The sequence below is a fragment of the Chiroxiphia lanceolata genome, chromosome 1 (genome assembly GCF_009829145.1).
Source record: "Chiroxiphia lanceolata isolate bChiLan1 chromosome 1, bChiLan1.pri, whole genome shotgun sequence".
Classification (NCBI taxonomy): Eukaryota; Metazoa; Chordata; class Aves; order Passeriformes; family Pipridae; genus Chiroxiphia; species Chiroxiphia lanceolata.
Genome location: NC_045637.1, coordinates 118,934,594 through 118,947,147, shown reverse-complemented (window position 1 = coordinate 118,947,147; position 12,554 = coordinate 118,934,594). Strand labels below are relative to the sequence as shown.

At 38.4% G+C, this 12,554-nt stretch overlaps 1 protein-coding gene across 9 annotated transcripts in view; it reads right to left on the bottom strand.

The window, feature by feature from the left end:
- Positions 1-1,788: 1,788 nt before the first annotated feature.
- SATB1 (SATB homeobox 1) overlaps positions 1,789-12,554 on the bottom strand; it is a 91,885-nt gene continuing 81,119 nt past the window's right edge. For 5 of the 9 annotated variants that reach the window (XM_032685264.1, XM_032685244.1, XM_032685234.1 and 2 more), the window contains 3 exons: positions 6,605-6,808; positions 6,008-6,103; positions 1,789-3,504 (listed from right to left, as the gene is read on the bottom strand). In XM_032685264.1, the coding sequence (XP_032541155.1) occupies positions 3,022-3,504; positions 6,008-6,103; positions 6,605-6,808 (783 nt within the window). In that variant the 3' untranslated portion in view covers positions 1,789-3,021. The remainder of the gene's footprint in view (positions 3,505-6,007; positions 6,104-6,604; positions 6,809-12,554) is intronic. The other 4 variants (XM_032685302.1, XM_032685294.1, XM_032685285.1 and 1 more) reach the window with 3 other exon arrangements.

The window sequence follows — 12,554 nt, the reverse complement described above, 5'->3', positions numbered from 1 at the left end:
GCTGGAATCCTTAGTACCCGTATCACCTTTGAAAACACTGCTAAGGATTTGACAAAAATGCTTTTGGTCACTTAGGCCAAGTTAAAAGACTGTACTCACAGCCCACCCACCAGGACACAGAAAGGCAATGATTCAAACCCCTGCGCAGGTAATGTGCGACTACAGAGGCTGAACTACTTGGAAGATAACCTCAGCTACACTAGGAGAAAGAGAAATGAAGATAATGGAAAAGAAACAGCTATAATAACCATCTGCAAGCACACATGGCCTCTACTTCAGCACCCATAAAACTTAAAAGGATAAAAGAAAAGGAAATTGGTTGCAAAATAGCAAAGACAATTTTATAAACACTTCTTATACTTTTGTAGGGTTGCCCTGTTTCTGCTATTAGGAGTACTGTGTGTATTAGCATTTAGTGTGGAGAGAGGGATATTTCAAGAAAATCTTCCCTGCAGCTTCTCTCCTACCCCGCCTATGCACACACTGCTAGTTTAAAAGTGTACCCAAGGGTGCCACTGGTTTTGCCCTGCACATCAGATCAGCTTTCATTGCCTGGGATATGTGTTATCCTGCTCCTTGGCTGTGAACAAGGATCTGTCCCAGCTCCGAGCAGCTGCAAGGCTGTGCAAAGCAGTGATCCCATTTGAAATGAGGGAAGAAATACAATGTTGATCACAGTGACTTCTGTGGACTAGGAATTAATTTTGCCCTTTTCCAACCAGCATAGCTTTGGGCTACTACAAGTCCCTTAAGTGTGGGTATAGTTTGTCTTTTTATTGGAATGCAATGCCAAATTACATGTATGTGTCCCTCCTAAGGCTTCTTTCCCTCCCAGACTGGTTTTAAGGCTCTTTTCTTTTAACTGGACTGGTTCCCAAGCCCAAATCATGGTGCAGCTCCAACACAGTCCTGGGAGCAGCCAAGAGGTGCTGCAGCTGGGAGCCGCTCAATAGACCCACAAGAGCACTGACACAAAGGACAACCTGCGTCAGTTTTAAATGAAAACCTGCTTTGTTGCCTAATATGGATATTCCTAAAGAAGTTAACAGAACTAAACAAAGACATTTTCTGCAACCTAACAGTCATTTGTGTCTTTGAAACTCATGTTGAGTTTTGTAAACTTTTAGTAATTTCAGAACTGAGCTGAATTCCAGTCCCAAGTCACACAGGTTATAAGCTGTTTCTCTCCCAGGAGAACAACAGTGTGTACTTCACAGCTTTCAGCTGCAGACTGCCCTTTAGCCTAGACATGAGCCTTGCATAAATTCAGAGGTCACCAATTATTATGACTTTATCAAGAACCTTATTAATGATCATTAAAAATAATCTTGCTTAGAAGGGAACTGCTATGGGAAAAGCCCATCCTTCCTATTTATGACTATTAATGTTTTTTTTTAATGTTTATACATTAGTGCAAGGAACAGTGTTAGCATAATTCTAGTGTAAAATAAAACCAGCTGTATCCATTATAAGTGCATTACTGCCAGGAACTGTAAATATGTTTATGCCTGATAGCCTTCTGACTCAATAATATCCTGCTATCTCTGTTGGGCAGGCAAGTTTTGAAACCAAGAAAAGACAGGTTATGATTTTCATAACCAAACCAGGTTTCTTTTTGAAGTATGTTATCTAAATTCAAATTTTAAGAAGGTCATTAAAAAAATCTGCCTGTGATTTTAAAGGAGAACAATTGAAATGTCATCTTCAAAGTGGTGGCAAGAAAGTATGATGTGCACTAGGAACAGGTTTTTCCTCCCAGATATACACATACGCAGACAAACCCTGCCATATCATACCATACAAACAATTTTAATTGTGTAGTTACAGTCAATAACCACTCCTAGTCAGAACATTTCTGCATAAAGAAAATTGTGATACACTTATAAAAACAGCCAGCTGTAACAAAATAACTGGTGTTTTCATAGCAATAAACTCATAAAAAAGAAATACACCTTTATACAGAAAATTTATACAGCTGTAGCTTTAAAATTGATTGTAAACCAAAGGAAGACACATTGCAAACATCAATTATTTTCACATTAATTGCATAAGTTTCTAAGGTGATCTATTAGTTTTATTTACCTAAGCTTATTTGCATGATAGTAAAAATTGCATACAACAATAAGAGTGAAGCTTATAGTATGAATTGCTTGGATAACATAGAGCACTTTTTATAGGCAACTGTGTAAAGCACATTTTCTCTATTTAAAACTTTTAAGACACTTTGTTTTACTGCCCATCAAAATACATTTATAAATAGAAAAAAAATCAGTATGATAACAAGAGAAGCAATATTACATTTAACGGAAACTTCCAAAAAAATTAATTACAACATGATGCTGCAGGATCTACAAATAAATAATGAGGACTAAATTGTGTTTCACATTTTCTTTTTCATTTTCTTTAAAACCATGTAACAATGAGAATGGAAAAAAAAATACAGTGACCTTTATTTCCAAAAGAAAACAAATCTGAATTACGGCAGTGCCATATAATACAAGGCATTTGTTGGCATATGTTATCTTTAAACTGCATTCCACAGTCTATAGTTCTTTTGTAACATACAATAGAACAAGAGTAACAAACTCTTTTTATTTTATTTTTTTAAATAAATGTGAGTTTCCAAAGATCAAGTGTGGAGTGCTACAGTAATAATTAAAAAACAAGAACAAAACAGAAACAAAAAAAACAGTAAATCACAAAAGTTGTAATGCTTGTCTGAAGGCTCCAGAATCAAAATCACTGGTATCATGCTTATTGGGTACACTCACAGTGTATCCAGTGAACACAAATTAATATCAAACAATCCTCAACGCTTCATCTGTTGCTGCGAAGCAGTTTGTAAAACAGAGTAAAACATCTAGTGCAGTCTGCATTATCCTTTTTTCAACTTTTGTGCAAGTTTTGGAAGATTCATTGGCCAAACAATGAATAATAAAGGTTTTTGACAGAACGCAAGATGGAACTTTCATTTCATTAGTAAATACCAGTGGCACTGTTGAAAGAAAATAATACTTTAGATCAGTCTTTCAATTCAGCATTAATCTCTGTGTTCCCTTCTACTGATAACTCTTCTTCTAGTTTAACTGAAAAAAGCGTGTTTGCATTTTTGTCTTGGAGGCTGTCTTCCAAATCCTTGAGCAGCTCTTCTTCCTTGTATTCTGCAACATCCACCTCCAAACCAGAATTGTCCTTCAGCTTCCCATGATGCTTGAGATAGTATCGCTGGTTCTGAAAGAACTTGATAATGGTGTACTTGGGCAGGTCAAGCTGAGCAGAGAGAGTCTGGATTGCTTCTTCATCTGGATACAGGCCTACATCTTGTATGAAACTCTGTAGGATCCCCAGGGCCTCAACAGAAATCTTTGTTCGCGGTCGGGGTTTCTGACGATTTTCATCCTCAGATTCAGCTGGTGATGCTACTGTCGGTTGCCTTGGGGGTAGTCTGGGACCTGGTTGTTGTTGCTGTTGCTGCTGCTGTTGCTGTTGTTGCTGCTGCTGCTGCTGCAAGACAAAGAACAGCATTTTTTTGTACATGAATTCTTGCTCATATTTTGTTACCAAGAAAATCCCGGGGGGGGGGGGGAATTGCAAAGCTATAAACAAGGGCTTAGTAAGTTTAAAGAACAAAAAGGAAGGAAAAAAAAAAAAGAAAGAATGAAAAGAATACCCTGGCTTTGTCTGACTGAAAGCGGTGATGATACAACATCGGTGTGGTTTAGCCGACAAATTTTAATGAACATGCTCCATGAGTCAAGTGCAGACAAGACAAAATGCTAAGTAGGTGACATGGTATAGGATTAACTTGACCAGCTTAGCCAGAACTGTAGCAAGGGCAAAGTGAGAAAAGTGCCAGATGAGGGCAAATGTGCCAGAGCTCTGCCAGCAACAGCAGCTGCTGCCCAAAAAGAAGGGCTGCAAATCTCTAGCAATAGCTAGATGAAGGGATGGGGGAATCAGGGAGAAGGAGAGCATTTTAGCTAAGTATGGAAATATCTTACTGCTGATCTGACCTCAGCATGCACTGAAGTCTTGTCAAACTTGCAAACATTACAACAGAATGCCTTGGCTGGGAGTGCCTAATGTCACCCTGTCAAACCCAGCCTCGGCAAGGACAAAGAGATCTGGAGGTAGGAAATCTCTGTTTCCCCTTCTGGCTCTGACCTCTCTTGCGTGTGGTCTTGGAGCAAGCCTGTGTTGCCTGTGTCCCAAAGTATAAGCAGGGAACAGACCTATTTACCTGCCTCTGTGTTTGTGCTGGGGATTATTTAGTTAATATTTATAAAGCACTAAGATGCAAAGCTCTAAATAAGTTGCACTATTATTATTAGAAGGGAACATGCTGCATTCCAAAAACTCAGGCAATAAAAATGAGTCAGTATGCACATCAGAAGAATAAGATAAAGGAAATTATGATGTAAATAATTAACAAGAGCTTAAAATGAAATTTTGCAAGCACGGATTCAGAAACATTCTTAAAAGGTGAGGCACTGAGCCCTAGGGACAGAAATGTTTTTCTCATCTACCACCAGAGTACAGTACACTATAAGATCATGTTTAAAATCAAAAGTAAATTTATCAGCTGCTGTTTGTGTTGACAGTTCTTTTGCTGCACAGCACAGGAAGCACTGGTTAGTAAGATATTTTGGATCAGCAAATTTCTTGTCATGTGGTGCAAACCACCAGTTATTATTAAAAAACAACCGCAGCAAAACAAGCAGTTGCTATCACTATGTTTCATTTCCCTTTGCGCGTCTCCCCTCGACAATTTTTTGTGTGTTGGTAGTGATTTCCAAGCTCCCAGTTGCAGCTCTTTGAGACACTAAAAAGCACAAAATGCTGTACAAGTGGTATAAATACTGGAAGCATAATTCTGTCCACTTTCATAGGGCCACTTATGGTTGTGGAGGCTTTGCAGAGATCTTCACAACCTGTTTAGAAGCCACTGCTTTAAGTGATCTTCAGATTCTAAGGTCTGACACAAATGCTAGTGGAATTAGGGCTCTGTCCTCATCCCTGTTCCTGCTCTTTCATGTTTTTTATGGTCTGTGAGCAGTCCCATTCAAGGCTCCAATCCTAAAGAGACTCAAGACTACTCCCAGCATATTAAATTCTTACAAGACTTGAGGCTTTGTATATACAGTGTGAAAACTTGAGACTGAGCTACATATTTATGCATCTACAACAATTACCATGTACAAGAGCAGAGACAGAACTCAGGCCCAATCTCCCAATCCTTACTTTTACAAGTCATATTAAGAGATTACAATGCAACTGCCTATGTGAATAATATTTGTGAGATCAAACACACAACTTTTATCAACAAGGCAAGAAAATCTAAGCGGCATAGTGGTTGAATGTTCATACTGTTCATAAGCTTCTCCTTTTATCCCCTTAAGAAGCGATTTTATTAAAAACAATGTACATTTTCAAACAAGTGCTGTTTTATTACTTAATATAGATCTTTCTCTCTCTTTTTGCTAAATCAAACACCAAGTTTCCAGGCTTTCACAATTATTTTAGTACTTGATATCCTAAGGGATTGTCTTATTCAGTTTGCTTTATCTTTAATATACACTCATGTTGTTTCTGGCTGCAAGATAACTCTATCCTTCCTAGCTTTGTAAATATTTTTCTGTATAGGTAATACAAATGATACACAGGGTCTCAGCTGAGGTTGGGAAAGCATGGGGTAATATCTGCCCTTTAAGAAGGAGCAGTTACAAGACTGACCTCAGGCCTTTTTGTGAGAGGCGATTAAAGAGTGCCCAGCTCAGAGAGACACCAGTCCCTACTGACAACCTGGGCAACAAAGCTCAGCAAAACAGCCAGTTCTGCTCCCGGCTGGCAGCGTCTGTCTGAGCAAAAAAGGGTGGGTGCAGCCCCTGGAGGAGGAGGCACCGCCAGAGCTGCCCTGGAGTGGAAGGCAGCTGTTTCTAAGCCACATGGCGTGGGCCTTGCATCCCCTCTTCTCTCTCCTTGACATGGTGCCCTTGTGCCAGCTCACCTGCGGAGCAGCACCCAGCCAAGGTCCAGCGGTCAGCAGGCCTGGTAAGAAAGCGCCTCTATGCTCTCCTTTCCCAAGGGTGGTGGGAGAGGGGCTCTGAAGGAAAAACAAACAAATATTGACTCACCCCAGTCTCAGCTGGGGTTAAAGTGGGATGAGGAATCCCCTTCCCGTCGCTCCTACCTGGGGGCGAGCCGCCACTGCTGACGGTTCTTGCTTAGTTTTTGAACAGCAGCGCAACAAGGTCCTCCCACTTTGCTGGGAAGACCTTTGACAACGGGCGCCACACGGCCCTGCCTTTTGGCCCTGGTGCCTGTCCAGCCAGGGACAGCCAGTGCAGGGCTTGCCCTGCCCCGCACAGAGCTGCCTCTGCACTGCCACCACACGCGTTCGCAAAACACCACCGCACCAAAACAAAAACTGCGGGTGGTCGCATGGTCTCCTTTGAACCCCGGTGGTGGACCGGCAGTGTGCTCTTATCTTGTATCAGGAGACCTGCATTTAGCCTGGCTGGGAGGAAAGAAACACTAATTTCCTCTGCTCCGTTTAAAGCTTTATTTACTTAGCGCTCTGCGGGATTGGCCAAGGTAAACTAACCTGAATCTGTTCTGCTGGCACATGGATAATGTGGGAAGGCCTGTCACCATGGTGATGAACTGCATTGCTTTCTTGTTCATAAATGGCATCGCGTTCAGGCTGAGGAAGACTGAGGAACCTTCGGATCATGGAGAGATTCTCCCAGAGGGTCCTGTTCTCTGGTGAGGGATCTTCTTTCCAACGTAACAGCTCACAGAGCCACCCCTTGAAGATAACACCAGCAAAACATTAGTTTTTTTCCTCACTTTGTGAGTGGTAAAATGAGGGTGAAATGTGTATTTTAGAGGCACTGCATTCTCTCATGCTCTCCCCCGATACCAAGGTGCTTTCATTGTGCAAGCTGGGCTTAAAGCAAACACAGATGCGCTGAGAGGCTGCCCTCCTATTTTACATACTTTTCCAACTACAAACATTTTGGAAAGCACCTTCCCCTTGGTTCCACACCACAGTGCTGCTGTTCATTAGCTTAGAAACAAACCAGTTGATGAAGGCAGAATCCCTTACACGCTCCCCGCTTCAGAACAGGGGGTTCACCAATGCCAGTATACTCTCTGCTCTGCCTATGCTCTTTCATGCAAGGCTACACCCATCTGACAGCAAGGACACCATATTTCAGGAGCCAACAGATTGTCTGCTGAGCAATTTTTACATTCCTGGTACTACTACTCAAAACAAGAAAGTACTTCAGATATCTGCTTTTACTGCCTAAAATAAATCACAGCAGTACAGGAGCTCCCTAACATCCATTCAAAAGACTGGAATCCTTTGACCAGATGCAGCCAAGTAAGAACTTCTTCATTTCTGCTACAAGTAAAGGTGTCTCAGTAGGTGAACTTATTACAAGTGATACATGACTCTGTTTCCAGATTGTCCTCATAGATCCAGAAAAAAACATTCTCTCAGTTTTACATACAGTATTATTAGGGCTTGGAGGGGAGCAAGATGTGCTCAAGCTTCTCATACACTCTTTATACCACTTCCACATCACAGGACAGCAATGTGCCCAAGAGCTTACCTACTCTAACTCAGACGTGGTTTTGGAATACATAATATGAAGGCTACAGAATCCCCTGTAAGAACTGTAGCAGTTCCTAATTTGCTTCTGAAAGAGACATATGAGTTAATCTTGAAAATTTAATGTTTCCTTACGTCTTCTCGAAAATTTAATTGAGGATTTTTTTCTTAACTGTGCATTGGTAGTTTGCAAAGAAAAGCGCAAACCCTCTAGCTAGGACAGTGTGCATCAGCAGAAATTTTCTGGTATATTAAAATTTAGAAACATAATATTACATGTATAAAACATGCATATTTTCTTCCTTTTAGCTTCAAGGATCTGTTTTCAAAACTAGGTCCATGCAATTTTATTTCTTAATGCTGTAGGAAAGATAATGTGACATTTTATTGAATCAACAAATAATATAAATGTACAGAAGCTTTTAGATCCTTTTTATGTGCACTGGTAGTAGATTAATGGTTTATCCAGACTAGTTTACTAATAGATACAATAGATACATAGACACAATATAGATATGTATTTTCTTGAACAAATTCATACATATCTTTAGCTAACAGTTAATAAATGCAGTGTAAAAATATTGCCACGACAGGAAGAGGTGAAAGTAAACAATCTTAATGCATTCATATTGTATACAAAAATATTTAGTGAGGTGTGTATAAAAATTCAAAGTATATTCACTTAGATATAAGTGGAAAACTGAACAAATGACAGAGGAGAAAATGCCCCTGAGAAACAATCAAAATGACAAATGTTATAGAGATGGTGGTAGCAGAGCCGAGAAAGCAAAAATTTAAATGGGGCCAAAATCTGCCAGCTGCTCACAAGGGCGAGAGGGGAGAGGGCAGAGAATGGTAGCAGCAGAAGGGCTCCCCTGCACCCCAGGGATGGAGCGCACCCCATTCCTTGACCATGAACTAAGGGGGCTGCTGGGTACTCCTCCAGTAAGGTGACTGGAAAACATGGCCAAATGCCTTCATATAGAGCTGTCCCAGCTGGAATTATATGGCATGCTCTCAAAACAGTAGCAAGGGTCTGTGGAATCTCACTGGAATATGTTAGCAGGGTAATATGGAAGCTCTCCATGCTCCTAACAAAATCAACATGTTACTCAGGGGTATACGCGCCGGCTTATGCTCAACAGTAGTATTAGTTTTCTGCAGTAAGTTAAAAAAGGTGCAATCAGAAAGTAGGGGTAGCTTGTTGGGGATGGATGAGGGAAGATGATGAAGAGAAATCAATCTAGATATTTTAACTGAAAAGCAGTGACAAAATTCTTAAAAAAAACCAACCCATAAACCAGCCCCTGCCAGAGTACAAAAATTTTCCTTTGGTTGTCTACAATCTTCACTGCTTCATGCTGAAACTGTTGGCCCTATTTCTAATGGTGGTGAAATAAAGAGCAGAGCTGACTATCACGACAGTTTGGTGAAAGTAAAAAAAAAAAAAGACAACCTGTCCCTCCCATGACACCTCTCTAAGGCATACAGACAGACTGGAAAGGAAGTTGCACCATGCATTCAGAAGCTGGACATATTTTGTCTGCTGAGCATGTGCATCACAGGTTTTTGGTTTTTTTTGAAAGAAGACAGTAGAAACTCTTTATAATTAAAAAATGTCCAATAGTAAAAAATTCCTAGGCAATCGCATTTTACACTGATTAAACATGCTACACAACAACAGCTTTTGTCAACTAAGAAATACCTTCTCCCCTCACTGTCTTTTCTGTTTCTATATTTACTAGATCAGACCTTACTTTTACTAATTACTGATGGCTAACATTGTACTTCCAGTATTTTTCTGTCAACTTTTGCACTGAAATAATACTTTAAACTTCTTATCTAAAATTATTTGATTAATTTTAACTTGAAGCAGGTCCCTTCTAGCCTTTCAGAGAAGCAGCAATTTTGAGATACTGAAGACACATACTTCTGACAGGGTACACAGAATGTATTGCTATTCTACCAAAATATCTCTATTCCACCGGGTTTGTCACACTTGTAAAGAAGCAGACACACTCTCATGAAACATATGATGGACAATATGGAAACAACCAACTGAATTCTTCTATAATTACACAGATAGAAACAATTTTTTGGTCTTCACTGCTTATTTCTGAACATATTTATGAAAGTTGATCTCAACAGTATTCTCAGAAAAGATAGTGAATGGACAGTAAGAGAGGCTGTAGGGGTTTTCTTTGTTAAGAGACTAAGGACTTTATACCAATACTCTTTCTTTTGGTTCAAAACAAGCAAACAAAATGATAAGTATTTCACTTAGTTTCAGGTTCAGAATTCTGTATATGAAATAAAACTCATTCATAAAAGTCAGTTAAAGGAGAGTGTATGAAAAGTTTTTATAAAATTTAGGAAAAGTAGTCATCCAGACTTTTCTAATGGTGAATTTTAAGTTCTGGAAAATTTAAAGTTTTTGTTTCCATTTGATCTAAAAAGGTATGAACTGCTGCAGATAATGCAGTTGAATTTACAAGTGAATGCAACAGGGCTGATTTTTCTCCTCTTCTGCTTTTTTAAGTCTAGAGCAAATTCTGCCTAGTTCAAACAATTTGTTCTGAAGGAGGGCTTGAGCGACTGGTTGTTTTTTTGCTGTTTGGTGGTTTTTTTTGTTTTCATTTTTTTTTCCCCCCTGACTTTATCGTCTTACAGGAAGTGGAAATGACCACAAAATAATAAGGAAATATTTATAACTCAGATTAGATCACAGCCAGTTTATACAGCATATATACTACACTGTTGAAAAAAACAGACTTAAAATAATGAAGTGGATACATTTATGCAGCAAGGCAAACCCCCCAAAAACTCTGCAATGACATTGGGAACAACCTTGATTTTAAAACAGAGTAAATTTGCCAGGCAACATTACACTGAATATAAAGAGAGTACAAAGCAAAATATAAACATTAGCCACATGTAAATATGTTTGGAGAACTTTCAGGATGTTACTACTTTTCAAACTGACAAAGTTTAATTTGACACCTTCTGTTCTAAAACCTTTGTTTCTATTCAAAATCACGCCTTTAGCTGCTATCAATCACTATGCTCTCCCTATTACTTAAAATACTGGCATGGGCCCTGGATAAGCTGAAAATGCCATGCAGATGAATTCTGAGATAATATGTTCAAACCTGTTATATACAACACAAATCCTGTAAAGTTATGTATTGTAAACCTACATTTATTGGGAACTAAAAGTCTTAAATCCATCTGCTACAAAGAAAATACTGTTATGCACTTTCAAGTAACCAAGTACCATCTGCAAAGGTCTTGCTACAGTAAGCAAGAAAATGGTGAAAAAAAAAAAGATGCTAAACCTAAGATATTTAAAATAAATAAGAGTCTTCTGTCTGGTTTTCTGATAGGGATTTAGTAAAGAAACCCAAGACATTAGAGGAAAAAAACCTGTGAAAGCCGAACTGCCAAACTATTGCATGAAAAGCGCAAAGAGGATAACTGCCAAAACTTGGGCTCTGCAATACCCATGAGCATGCTTATTTTAAAGAAAACATCTATGCCTTTTATCTATAGATCCAAATGCTATTTTATTCTGACCTGTGCTGTGTATAAATAAAATCTTCTGCTCTTTCACATGGTTTCTAACAAACTATTCTTGCATTCTGGTATCTTTCTTATTAAAAGAAAAAAAAATACACTTAAGGTGTAAATACCTACCCTAATTAGATCAAAGAGGATAACATTACAATCATGAAAAATGTTCTCTGGCCAAAGCTTTCCAAATCAGCAACAAACATATCTAGTCTGGGAAGAAAAGGTTTCAAGGTAGAGCAATTGAAGATGTTTGGTCAATTTGCTACAGTGGTACTAATTTGGCAAATGATGAATATTTCTTACAGAATAACAAAGACTTCAGCATTTTTTAGAAAGGCTGTAATTTGAAGCTAAGAAGGTAAAACATTTTAGAGTATCAATGCAAAGATATCATCAGTTTTTCTTTTGTATAGTATATCTAAGATTATTTTGTATCATTCTCTGGGGCATATAGTATAATAAAAATATATGGTGTTAAAAGAAATGAGTCTAAATAGGGAGGTATTTGATATAAACATTTTAGCAGAAAGTGTGAATTGCATTTAAGCATCTACTGTGAACAAAGACTAAGTACATAATCCATTAAACAGTACTTCTAACTAAAAAAAATTGAGTATTGTAGACTAAACTAAAGTAGGCATTTTGAATGAGCACATTTTCAGCAACTAACTAGAAAGCTAGCAATTTATCATTCAACAAATAATTTCCTACTTTTAAAAGAATCTGTAAGTGTTACTTATGCTAATGAAGACTGTTTTTAATCTGCCCACAAACACGCTAATAGAGGGCAATTTTTTTTTTATTTACAATGCTGAAGGCACTCCAGTTTATAGAACACAGATATGAAATTACACTTGGTAAAATGGGCTCTTAATTGTCTGAGCAATCCAAATCCTTCACCTTTAACAGGAAAGCTTATAGACAAAACAAAGGAAAAGAACACATGGACTAAACTTTAAATATTGACTTTTTCCCCTTCAAAAGCAATCCAACTTGCTTTACAATCTCATGATTGTTCCAAATGACTGTGTTCACCTTAGCTATTTCTATTTCTTTTCAAAACAGAATCCAAATATAGAGGAGAAGAAAAAGGGCCAACATAGCCACTGATATATATGCATACAGTCTTAGCCTTTAGTATTACACTTGTAAGCTGCACATTGCACAGAGAGGTTGCTTTTGGAAAAGTCATAATACTTTGAGTGAGATACATAATGGTAGCAAAGGAGTACTGAAAGCATTTTAAATTATTTACTAGGTTAAAAGGGTGAAATGGTACTTTAAATACATCAAATTTCATCATCTGGGCCATTTTTTGGTGGCAAAGTGGTATTGATCTTTCCAAATGCTTAAAATTAACTATTTC